The sequence below is a fragment of the Vulpes lagopus genome, chromosome 11 (assembly GCF_018345385.1).
Source record: "Vulpes lagopus strain Blue_001 chromosome 11, ASM1834538v1, whole genome shotgun sequence".
Lineage (NCBI taxonomy): Eukaryota > Metazoa > Chordata > Mammalia > Carnivora > Canidae > Vulpes > Vulpes lagopus.
The window spans coordinates 27,198,562-27,211,251 of NC_054834.1; the positions used below are offsets into that span (position 1 = coordinate 27,198,562).

Here is a 12,690-nt window from a genome sequence, read left to right on the forward strand (position 1 = left end):
GCCCTGACGGGGCAGTGGGTACAGACATCTGTCTTTGGGTTCTCATGCATCTCCATGGGGTCTGAGCTGTCTCCCTGGAGATGTGCAGGACAACGGAGGTGTCTGTCTGGCCAGGGGTATGAGAGCCTTGCCCTTGGGCTTAACTTCCCCAGGTTGACATCAACCCATCCTACGTCTAGATACTAGATCCTGCCTCTCTGCGCATGGGGTAACCCATGAAGGAGTAAAAATGAAGAACTAGACCAAACCTTGACACAAAGTAGTTACAGGTTCCATGCCTGCCCCAAACACCAAACGCTCTCAGCACCTCTCAGCAAGTGTAGCGTTCTCAACAAGACCCGGCAAAGGCCTCGGCCCTTCCAGTGGCAGCCAGAGTGGAGCGCGTGTGCAAAGGGCCTCGTGCCCGAGCCACTCTTCCCTGGAACACCAGCCTCCCGTGGCCATCCAGGTGGGACCCTGCTCCCAGGCACACTCAGATGGAGGCCACCCCAGAGATGAGCGGCCTCCTGCACCACAGTGTCTGTGGGAGCTGTCGGGGTAGAGCCACCCCCACTGAGCCCCACGTGTGACTCTGAATCATCCCTCTTTAAGACCCTGAACTACTATAAACGAAGAAAAGAAAGACACCGACAGTCGTGCACCTTCTGTGTGCCCAATCCAGTTCTGGGCTCCGTGACGGGCGCGCACCCCTCGCACCTCCTAGATGCTTTCACCCCCCTTTTAAAGCTGAGGAAGCCCGAGTGTCGGTGTAAGGAGCTAGCCCTGGGCACATGCTGCCCCGGTGGAAAGTTGAACTTGCGGCTGGAGTCCCCAGATTCTAAACTAAGTGCTACTTCTAGAACAGGTTGCTTTGCAGGGTGATTCTGACCGTGACTTGGAAGGGTAGCAACTCCCGCCATCACGGTGAAGCGGGAAACCTGTTTTGAGCCAAGAACCTAGTCTGGGCCCTCGGCCATCACCTCAAGCCCCGTGAGTGAGTGAGCGGCCTCGGAGGCACAGAGGCCACCCCCCCCACCCCAGGCCGCGCAGGCCCGAGCCCATGTTATGGCCTCTGCTCCCCGGCAGGGGTCAGGCTGGCTCCAGCGCCGAGCGGGGAGGGGCTCGGCCTCGCCACCACCCATCCACGGGGTAACTCTCAGTGGTAAGGGTGACGGGGCACTCTGCTACTCGCAGGGGAGGCGCAGCTGCACCCCAGCTCTACCCGCCCCTCCCGCCCCAGGTGTGGCAACTGCCAGCCCTCCAGATGTTGCCCTGTGTCTCCTGGGGACGGACTGCCACCAGCTGAGGACCACTGGTTTGGGGGATGAGCAGATGCTGGAAGGGAGGACTCTAGAAGGGCACCCCTATTCCTGGGGCTCTAGAAACTCCGGCTGCTGAGGGCGGAGAAGGACACATACAGGCCATCGAGCTTCTCGACAGGCAAGGCGACGAGTCCACGACATTGGACAACTATGAACTCTCTGCAGAGGTGTTTCGGGCGAGAACTTTACTTGTATAAAGTAAACACGCGAGGGCAGCCCGGGTGGCTCGGAGGTTCAGCACCTGCCTTGGGCCCAGGGCGTGATGCTGGAGACCCGGGATCGAGTCCCGCGTCGGGCTCCCTGCATGGAGCCTGCTTCTCCCTCTGCCTGTGTCTCTGCCTCTCTCTCTCTCATGAATAAATAAATAAAATCTTAAAAAAAAAAAAAAACCTGAACACGCGGAGCATAGAATACAAGAGCCTCCCGGAGGGCCTCGAGTGTCCACCTTGCTGTTGAGCACAGAGGGTTCTCCTTGTGGGCGCCCAGGCCGGCAGCGCCCCCACCTCAGACCTCCCCGTTGCTCTGCAGGAACAGCCCGGGGCATCGTGATCGCCACGGGAGACTCCACGGTGATGGGCCGCATTGCCACCCTGACGTCCGGCCTGGTGGTCGGCAAGACCCCCATCGCGGCTGAGATCGAGCACTTCATCCAGCTGATCACGGGGGTGGCCGTCTTCCTGGGGGTCTCCTTCTTCGTGCTCTCGCTCATCCTGGGCTACGGCTGGCTGGAGGCTGTCATCTTCCTCATCGGCATCATCGTGGCCAACGTGCCCGAGGGGCTGCTGGCCACCGTCACTGTGAGTGGCCAAGGGGGAGGGCGGCCTCTGGGCAGACACCCGCCCCAGGGGGTGAGACCGTTAGTCTCTCTCTGGCTGTTGAACCCAGTGCAGAGGACTCCTGACATGTGTGCCTCAGCTCCCAAAACCTCCTGGCTTCCTCCCCCCATGTTTTCTGGTGCCTTCTCTTTCTTCCCCGTGGGTAGTGATGCAGGAAGCGTTAGATTCTTCATGGCCGGCAGTGAGTTCCGGTCCTGGCTGCACCGGCCGGGGAACTTGGCCAAATCACTGAACATCTCCAGATTAACTCAGAATTATAGCATCTTGTTGGGAAGGACTTCAAAGCCCATAGAAATTCAACCTTTTGACCAATGCTGAATATCTCGTGCACAATCCACAGGAGGAGATGATTATTTCTAGTCCTGGGAAGTCCGCCCCTTTGGTCTCCGCTCATGTCACCGCTGGGTTGCTCTAGCTAGATCTCATTGTGTTGAGCAGAAATATGATTTCCTGTTTGGTCCTAGTTTTCCCATCTGAAGAAACACAAAACAAGTCATTTCTCTCTCTCCTACAAACTATGCTTTTGTGTGACCCTCACACTCTCTGGTGGGAGGTGAAATCATCTTTTTCCCCCAGTTTTTTACATAACATGGTCATCCCTGGCTTATTGGTCACCTATGTTGGGATATGCTCTAGTTTATCAATATTCTTCTTAAAATAGAAACAAGAATAATACTCAGGGTGTGGTTGGTTAGCACAGAAACCTCAGGACTGGTGTTAATATGTAAATAAATCATAACCCCGTGATCAGGCTTCTGTATTCATATAACCCTCGCCTGGGCAGCCCGGGGGGCTCAGTTTAGCGCTGCCTTCAGCCCAGGGCCTGATCCTGAAGTCCCAGGATCGAGTCCCACGTCAGGCTCCCTGCATGGAGCCTGCTTCTCCCTCTGCCTGTGTCTCTGCCTCTCTCTCTCTCTCTGTGTCTCTAATGAATAAATAAATAAAATCTTGAAAAAAAATATATAACCCTCACCTAAGAACGTACTAGTTTTTAAAACAACCCCGCCACCCAGCTGACTTTCATTGAACTCCTGGTCCACATAATGAACGTCAACAAAAATTTCCCGGTTTAAACAACTTCTCAAGTCCTTTCCAGTGTTGCAATATTCTTTCTCAATTTCAAGATTCTCCCCCTTTTTCTTCTTCTTTTTTTTTTTTCTTTCTAACCATTGGTACAAGTCCCTTTACGCCACAGTGGAAGGTTAGCTACTGACCTGGTCCCCGGGAAGGCTGGACTTGAGAAGGGTGGCTTGAACTTGACTGGAACAGGGCTGCTGAACAGAAGAGACGAAAAGGGTCCTGGGGGAGCAGAACATTCTGGGGAAGAAGGTCATCCTCTATGGTCCCTGGTAAAGGAAGACATTCTTTTTCCAAAGCTCAGCGGTAAAGCACAAACATGATCCCTTCCCGACTTCCTTTGCCATGGCCGCAGATGGAATTGCTAAAGACGAGGTGGGAGCAAAAGGGAAATACCCAGAAAATGTCAATAGCAGGAGAAACCATCGGATTTCCAGAACGCCAAGTGGTGGGAGCACTGCCCTGGCCGTCTCCGGTAATTCTCGATGTCTTCATGGCCTTAGGTGTGTCTGACCCTGACGGCCAAGCGCATGTCGCGCAAGAACTGTCTGGTGAAGAACCTGGAGGCAGTGGAGACACTGGGATCCACGTCCACCATCTGCTCCGACAAGACGGGCACCCTCACCCAGAACCGCATGACCGTCGCCCACATGTGGTTCGACAAGACCATATACGAGGCCGACACCAGCGAAGAGCACACGGGTGAGCAGCGGCCCGGACGGGCCCCGCGGTGGGGATGGCTGGTGCGGGGCTGAGGGACTGACGGGACGGCTGGGCCCTGGCTGCAGGGAGTGGGGGGACAGGGCAGGGTGCAGGTAAGTCCCTGCTCTAAACCCCCCACCACCACCCTCCCTCACTCACGAGTCTCTTCTTCCTCCCCAGGGAAGACGTTTGCCAAGGGCTCCACTACCTGGTTCATCCTGGCCCGAATCGCTGCCCTCTGCAACCGAGCTGACTTTAAGCCTAACCAGGAGACCCTTCCCATTGCCAAGGTATCAGTCCTGGGGGGGACCCCGGGGTGTCCAGGGCAACCCCGCCCTCTTCCCAGAGATCCCTATCCTGGCGCTCAGTGATCGCCGCCAGGACCTCCCTGTTGCACCCCTGTCCTGGGCCGCACCCCTCGGGCTCACCTGGGGCTCCCCTTGCCAACCCCGTCCCGGCAGCGGGCAACAACAGGGGATGCTTCCGAGTCTGCCCTCCTCAAGTTCATCGAGCAGTCGTACAGTTCTGTCAAGGAGATGAGAGAGCAGAACCCCAAGGTGGCAGAGATTCCCTTTAATTCCACCAACAAGTACCAGGTACAGAACCCACGGGGGTGGGATGGTGGCGGGGGACGGGGAGGGGCTCAGCATTTGGGGAAACGGGAGCTTTGCCTTCACCTTTGCCTTCACCGTCCCCTCAGCACAACGGAATAGAGACCGTGGGTAACCAGCACCCCACGGCGGGGTGGGGGGGAGGAGGCTCAGCTCAAGGGAAAGTGCCCGGCAGGTAAAGGGAGGCGGGGCGTTCGGGCCTAAGCGGAGCAGAGAGGGCGCGCGGGGGGTGTCGCGTGGGTAGCAAGGGCTGCTCGGGGACAGCCGCGGGGGCTCCTGTGAGGTTGGCCATGCAGGTGAGGCTGGGTTTGCAAGGCCCTGCCCGTTGGCGCCTCGCTTCACTCCACGCTGTGATCCTAGCAGCTGCCAGCAGGTAGGTGATGGGGCGATGGCCCTCAGACAGCACGTGTGAGCTCTTTCGTCTCCCGGCTTTTGCCCGCCGCCCAGGGAGGAGTGATGGAGGGAGACGTGCAGGCTGAGGGACATCGGTGGGGCACTAACCCCGAATGCACCAGGCAGACGGGAAGGCCAGTGGGACCCTCCCACGTGAAGAGGGGGTCGTGGTGGAAGCAGGGGCTGGGCGGCGCCACCAGGAAGGTTGGGCTCCTACGGGACAGTCATGGTTTGCTCAGAGGAGCGGAATTCTCATGTGCTACCACAGGGGCCAGACGCTCAGGTGCGGCCGAGACAGGAGAAAGGAGCCCCCCCCAAAAAAAGTCAGTTTTGTTTTCCTGTCTTAAAAAACACATAACCGTGCTCGCTTTGGCAGCGCAGGTACTAACGGGCGAACAACACAGAGGGGCAGCAGGGTCTGCGGACGGGCTAACGCACCTGGAGTCATAGGTGAAAGTTGCTAAGACAGTAGGTCCCCCCGCCCCGATTTTCCTCATGACGGAAAGGAAATCATAGCTTAAAAAAATAGCAATAACATAACAAAAGTTACATACGGGGTTTTGAGTATTTAAAACCCACTTGCCTGTGTCCTCACACTGCACACGGAGCCAGTAAGGGTTAAAGGAATAGATCCAGAGTCCTCCTGTCTCCGCCGGCTCCCAGCCGGTGTAATAAGATAGGTCTCCCGAGCCCGAACTGCAAACGTACGTCTACTTTTCTCCCGACGTTCGGTGGCCTCACAGCCCAGACAAGAATTCTGTGCATGGCGGGGCCGGATCAAAGCCGGTGCCTGCAAAGAGGTAGATATTTCTTCCCCCACGTGATTTGAAATAAAAGCAAAACGTAATCTCTGCCGTTTGTTGGGGTGTCCAACAAAATAGCCACTTTCCCCCCCCCAAAAAATAGCCACTTTCCCCCAAAGGACTAGGTTAATTAGTGGATCTTCTGAGCTACCAGGCAGCATGTGCGGAGGGCACGGTCTTCCTCTGCGGCACCCGCCCCGCGTGCGCTCAGCCTCACGGGGGGCTCCAGGGGCAGCGGGAGCCCTGGGCTCTGCGAGGCCGCCCCCCCCCCGCCCCCCGACACCTCTTCCTTGCTCTCAGGTTGAAATGAAAGGAGGGTCCTCTGTTCTGATATTTCCAGCTTTCTCCCACCTTTTATCCGTAATTTCTAACAAGATGTGAGTTTTTCGAGACCAAGTTACCCCGCATGTGTAGGCCCTGCTGTCCCCCCCCAATCATCTGCAGTAAGCACTCGGGAGATCAAGCTTTTTAAAAAACCTCGTAGAGCTTTCTGTTGAAACAAGTCGCAGTTCTCCCTCTTACCGGCTCAAGCGTGTTTTGAATGTAGCTGAAAGTCACAGGAAACACTTGAAAGTCTCCAGTGGGACGGTCTTAAGAGCATTTTACGCACAGGCTCCCCCCGCCACACCTTGCTGGTCCCCTGGGCGGTGTGGTCGCCTCTGCACCTGCTCCCCTCGAGGCGCAGGTTCTGGGCCGGAACAGGCTACATACGGGAGAGGGGCCTCCTGGTGCGGAAGGGGAGCTGCAGCGTAGTCCCTGCTCACAGAGCACAGCACCCTCTCCCCTCCGGGTCTGTGGTCCCCTCACGTTCACTCGTGAATGTGGCCTTCCTGCCCACCCCGACCCCGACCCCGACCCCACGCAGCCACTAGCCCCTGGGACTTCCACGCCGTCGGGAGAGTTGCAAACGGACAACCACGACTAACCTATTCCTGGACTCTGCTTCGTGGTTGTCCAGGCACTTTTTTAACAATGATCTGACCCTCAAACAGCAGGACGCGAACTGCGTGGATCCACTTGAAACGCCGACGTTTCTCTGTAAACGCAGCTCGGTCCTGTCTGTGGATTTTCTCTCCCCTGTGATTCTCTTCACGTTTTCCTTTCCCTGGCTCACTTTCCTGCAAGCATACAGCCTGGGAGACAAAGGACACACAGCATAGGTGTTAACTGACTGTTCGTGTTACTGGTAAGGGTCACGGCAGGCTGAATTTGTAGTTAGGTTTGGGGCGGATTTTTGACTGTGTCGTGTCTCACAAAAACCCAGTGAAGTCAGCACCACAGGCTCTTTTGCACCGTATCAGAGGAGCTGAGGTTTTGAGAGGTTACACGGGTTGGCCTGAGGTCATGGAGCATTTCCGCTGGCCCCGGGACGCAGGCCTGTGGACTACCGTCCCCTTCCCTATCCACTCGGCTGCCTCTGCCCGGCTCACGCTTCTGCTTTCCAGGCAGAGAGGAAGCAGAGAAAGCCAAGCCCTGCTTGTGCCTCAGGGGAAAGCAGAGATGTGGGTGCAAATAATGCATGGGGGGGTGGCTAGGATCCCTGGACGGGAGGAGTGGAGGGCTCGAGCCTGAGTCAGATCTGACTGGAGGGAGGGGGCTGTGTTGGGGTCGTGGGACAAAGCAAGTGCGGGGCGGGGGGGGGGGGACAGGTTGTTTATTGTTTTACCCTCAAAAACCTTTCTCCTGGGACGCCCGGGTGGCTCAGCGGTTGGGCGTCTGCCTTTGGCCCAGGGCATGACCTCAGGGACCCAGGGTCGAGTCGAGTCCCGCGTCAGGCTCCCTGCGTGGAACCTGCTTCTCCCTCTACCTGGGTCTCTGCCTCTCTCTCTCTCTGTGTGTGTCTTTCATGAATAAATAAATAAAATCATTAAAAAAAAACCTTTCCCCTGCTTTCCTACCCCAACCCTCGCTTGCTCCCTCCTCCTGCTGCTGCTGCGAGGACTCCTCCTCTCTCCTCCCCAGATGTCCATCCACCTGCAGGAGGACGGCTCCCAGGCCCACGTCCTGATGATGAAGGGCGCCCCTGAGAGGATCTTAGAGTTTTGCTCCACGTACCTCCTGAAGGGAAAGGAGTACCCCATGGACGACGAGATGAAGAAGAACTTCCAGAATGCCTACCTGGAGCTGGGAGGTCTCGGGGAGCGCGTGCTAGGTGAGGGGCTGCGGACGTAACCTGGAAAGAACGACATCCAAATGGTCATTTGCAGGCTGAGATGTTGGAGATGTTGGGGTGAGCAGGGCTGGGACGCAGGCCCCTGAGTGACGACTGGTCCCTCTGTCTCTCCCCAGGGTTCTGCTTCTTGAACCTGCCTAGCACTTTCTCCAAGGGATTCCGGTTTAATACGGATGAAATCAATTTTCCCATGGAGAACCTTTGTTTTGTGGGGCTCATATCGATGATTGACCCTCCCCGGGCTGCCGTGCCTGACGCTGTGGGCAAGTGTCGTAGTGCGGGGATCAAGGTAAACCCCCGACCGTCCCAGGAGCCCCTGGCCTGTCGCACCTTGGAGCAGCGGCAGACAGCCTTGTGTAGAGTAGCTTCCCAGTAACCTTGGTTGAATTGAATTGATTTGTTTCCTTGAGCTGATGATTTTTAGTCTTCAGGGAGAACCTAATAGGAAATCCTAAGTTTCTTCTGTAGTTAGAGCCTCGTCGTGTAGGGAGCTTTAAAAATCTGATGACTGGGAGGCACCCGGCTGGCTCAGTCGGTGGAGCACAGGAGACCCTTGACCTCAGGGCTGTGAGTTCACGCCCCACCCTGGGTACACAGATTACTTAAACAAACAAACTTAAGGAAAATCTGATGCTTAGGCCACACCCCCAAGTCCATTAACTTGGAAGCTCCAGGGTGGGGGTGCAGGCATCTACACTCTTAAAACCTTAAGTCTCAGAGATTTCAGTAGGCAGGTAAGTTTGAGAACCAGCTCCAAGGATGTGCACAGGACTCATCTAGGGGTCTTGCTGGAATGCAAATCTTGATTCAGCAGGTGCAAGACACCCTGAGTCTGTGCATTTGTAACAAACTCCCCGGTGACGCGTTGCCGCTGGTCTGCAGACCACTGCCGGAGTAGCAAGGTGCTAGAAGAGGTCAGGTCAATGTGCTGCCGGGAGGGTTCTGGGGCTGGTGTGGATGACGGGGTGGGGGGAGACTGCGCTGCTGAGAGCCGGGCCCTCCGCACCTGACTCAGGGTGAAGAGCTATGCCAGCAGGTGCGTGTAAAGCAGAAACTAAGATGGGTTGGTCTGAGAGTGAAGCTCCCAGGCCCGGCGTGAGGTGGGGCTCAACTTCTTGGGGGGCTTCATGCAAGGATTCCTCTAGTTCTGACATGGTCCGAACCCCGCTTCCAGGTCAGATGCTGGGCTCACCCACATCCTCACAGATCAGGGGTCAACACCTTTCCTGCTCATACCTGATAGTCTGGATCCCAGGCTTGGGGGAGAGCAGGTTCGAGGCCGGGCTGGGGGCGGCGCTGGAGGTATTTAGGGGGAAGGGGATGGGAACAGTCAGCGCAGGCTTTCTCTTAGACCTTGACTGTCGGCAGGCTGTTCGTCTGGGGGCAGCTGGGCCGTGCCAAGTTCAATGATGGGCCACTAGAGTGACAACCCAGGCACGGACGTAGGAACTATTCCAAGTGAGCTCCCTATGTGCCACATGCTGTCCAAGCAGCAGCGTCATTGCAGCACGTCTGCGTAGGTAGCCCACGTCGGACCTCCCCGGCTCCCTCATGGTGGGCAGAGCTGGAGAAGGGCCCATTCGAGATTTCTGAGCTTCGAGGTGGCCGTTGGATAGGGAATCACTCTGTGGATGTGAAACGTGACTCGTCTGGGGAGTCGTGGGTCCCTTAGGGCCCGAAGGAGTTACGATTGCACCTGCAGGCAGGGAGGCCCGAACGAGGTGGGAGGGGTGAGTCAGCCTGGGCGTCATCTCAGCCCGAGGCAGGCGAGCCTGAGGCCTTGGGGCGGCGCTCTGGGCACCCACTTCCAGCTCTTGCTATAATCTCACACTTCCTCGGGGCCCTAAGCTCACAGGACTTTGGCAGACGTGGTAAGAAATTCTGAGTCGGCCCCTTTTCGCTGTACGGAAGCGTAAGACACATGCAGGGCGCTGTCCTTCGGGGAGGACAAAGGTCGTGGACAGTCGGTGGGTTGTCACATGGGGTAGAGCCCTCCAGGGCCACTTCCAGAACGGCAATGATGCAGAGCTGCTAAAAGGGGTCGGAGGGACCCAGGGTCACAGGGCAGCAAAGTTCTTACAAGGAGATGACGGCAGGGCTGGTACTTCCCAGGGAGAGCCATGTGCTTGGCCCTTGAGGGAAAAAAAAAAAGGGAACTAAAAATAGATAAATAGAAGCATCCAATTTTATTTGCCACTGGCAGAGGCTCTGGACGCCGTGAAGGTGTCTGGGCCTCACCGTGAACCTGGCCCCTCCAAGAACTGCAGTCAGGCACCTACAGCGGACTCAGGCTCTCGGACGGGACGGATTCAGGGACCGAAGGGACAAGGGAACAAGGGGGCGACTCGCAAAACCCCATGGGGACTTCGGAGATGCCATCAGCACCCGCAAGTTGGACAGGACATTGCTTCAGTCCCGAGACACGTCTCCGTGACAGGGAGCCGCCCCTGCAGGACTGCGCTCCTGCTGCACCTGCTGCACCTGCGCTACTGCGGAGCCCCGCGAGCCCGCGCCCTGGGAACTCGCTCTTGGGGGACCGACTTTGCCTTTCTGTCCGTCCAGCCCGGCGCGGGCATGGGGAAGGCTGCGGGACAGCCCCCCCCCGAGCCGCCGGGCCGGGCCGGTGCCGGGCTGGGTCAGGCCCACGGTGCACCTGCCCAATGGGTCCCAGGTGGCCACACACGAGCCCCCGGGAGCGGCCCCTGTTGCAGAGCACGGGCCCGTGGGGGACAGACCAGCCCTCCCCGTGCGGTGAAGAGAAAAGGAGCAGACTGCTAGGACAGCACTGCGCTCGCAGCTGACCGTCGGGGAGACAGGGACGGGGAGGGCTGGGACCAGGCACCTGCAAAGGGCTGCAGCCCAGGGGAGGCCACAGTGAGCGAGAGGCAGGGGGAGGTCCAAGCACACCCGGGCCCAGTGCGTGTTTGCCAGACGTCCCTTTGCTGCCACGTGTTCTACGTGTAGGTGTTTGTCTTTTGAGCTTAAAGATGCAGAATAGCTTCTGGAGCCATTCTGTGAAATTATGAATATAGTAATGAACTGCCCAGAGCCCCAATTTGTTTCTGGGGAACCTAGAACCCGAACTGTCCTGTGTTATGGTCTGGGGGTCCTGACCCAGTCCCCGGGGGTTAAGCCACCTTAGTGCACATTCTTGGGAATGAGCTGCAACTAGGCCCCGGGGAATGAATAGGGATCCATTAGGCCCTTAGGTCATGGGGACAAAGACGATTCTGCGCCCCTTCCCTCCCCTCCTGACCCAGGTGATCATGGTGACTGGGGACCACCCCATCACAGCCAAGGCCATCGCCAAAGGGGTGGGCATCATATCCGAAGGCACCGAGACCTCAGAGGACGTGGCAGCTCGGTTGCAGGTCCCTGTCAGCCAGACCAACCCCAGGTGGGGCCCCTGGAGAGCCTGGATCCACTGTTTGCCCTCCACCCTCGGCCACCCCACTCCGACCCCACTCACCACCCTGCCTGGAAGCCCCTGCAGCCGGGAGGAGGCTGGGGTTCACTCACTGCAAAGTAAAGCTTAGTAGGAGAACGACCACATGACTCTGGCCGTGGGTTCTCAGAGGAAGCAGGAGGAAGGAGGACCCCGCAGAGCAGGGGAGGGGCGGGTGGGAAGCGGGGCGTCCGTCTGTCCATCCGGGGACAGCAGGTGGCTGCGGAAAAGGAAGGGGCCGGGCAGAAAGCAGACTGTAGCTGTAGCACAGGCTGCACAGGGGCGCCAGGGCATCACGGGCTCCTGCCGCGGCCCCTGACAAGTCTCCCTCAGGGAAGCCAAGGCCATCGTGGTGCACGGCTCGGACCTGAAGGACATGACGTCGGAGCAGCTGGACGAGATCCTCAAGAACCACACGGAGATCGTGTTCGCGCGGACGTCCCCGCAGCAGAAGCTCATCATCGTGGAGGGCTGCCAGAGGCAGGTGAGCGGGCGCCGCACGGGGCCCGGCCAGCCCAGACCTCCTCTGGCTGGGGGAGTCTCCAAAGCGCCGCCTGCCTGGCCTCTGAGAGGGGCGCCAGTCTGGGGCCCCCCGAGAGTTGTAATGTCCCGGGAGGAGCAGGAGAGGGAAGGGCCAGGCACAAGGGCTTTCAGAAGCAAGGGATGATGGGATCCGAGTGACCCCGGGGCTGGTCTCGATGTGAAACAGTGATGACCTGGCTCCTCCCAGGGGGCCGTGGTGGCCGTGACCGGGGATGGCGTGAACGACTCCCCCGCGCTCAAGAAGGCCGACATCGGCATCGCCATGGGTATCTCGGGCTCCGACGTGTCCAAGCAGGCCGCCGACATGATCCTGCTGGACGACAACTTTGCATCCATCGTCACGGGCGTGGAGGAGGGTGAGGGGCAGGGCGCCCGTCGACTCGGGTGACCCCAGGCGGGCGGGAGCTGGTGGGCATCGCTGTCACTCCCCTTGCCTGGCATCCAAGCTCCACGACCCTGCACGGGCTGGGAAGCGTCCACATAAGGCAAAATTCCATAAATTCCATAAATCCCCTTGGCCGTCCTGAGAACATCACCCCTGGGAGCCCTTCTGGATGAGGTGGGAAGAAAGCGCGGGTGCGACAAGGAGACCAGGGTGTGGTCTAGCATAGGGTGCTCTGTCCTCGCACGCGCACCCCGGGGAGTCTGCAGCAGGTTCCAGGATGTGGCCCCTCCCTGGGACTGCTCCATACGCCACAGTCTTGGGGTCCCTAGGAACCCCTCGCCTGAGTGATGCTGATACGGTGAGATCAGCTGGAGCGTGACCCCAGAACTGACCGCATGAGCCTCACCACCGGCCCTCTGTC

General features: G+C 58.3%; 1 protein-coding gene across 1 annotated transcript in view; it reads left to right on the forward strand.

Moving 5' to 3' along the window:
* Positions 1-12,690, forward strand: part of LOC121471981 (sodium/potassium-transporting ATPase subunit alpha-4) — a 32,396-nt gene that overhangs the window by 9,467 nt on the left and 10,239 nt on the right. Inside the window, exons 9-17 of the mRNA XM_041722917.1 lie at positions 1,830-2,098; positions 3,718-3,916; positions 4,097-4,206; positions 4,378-4,512; positions 7,686-7,875; positions 8,013-8,185; positions 11,157-11,293; positions 11,675-11,825; positions 12,072-12,240. Of these exons, the coding sequence (XP_041578851.1) occupies positions 1,830-2,098; positions 3,718-3,916; positions 4,097-4,206; positions 4,378-4,512; positions 7,686-7,875; positions 8,013-8,185; positions 11,157-11,293; positions 11,675-11,825; positions 12,072-12,240 (1,533 nt within the window). The remainder of the gene's footprint in view (positions 1-1,829; positions 2,099-3,717; positions 3,917-4,096; positions 4,207-4,377; positions 4,513-7,685; positions 7,876-8,012; positions 8,186-11,156; positions 11,294-11,674; positions 11,826-12,071; positions 12,241-12,690) is intronic.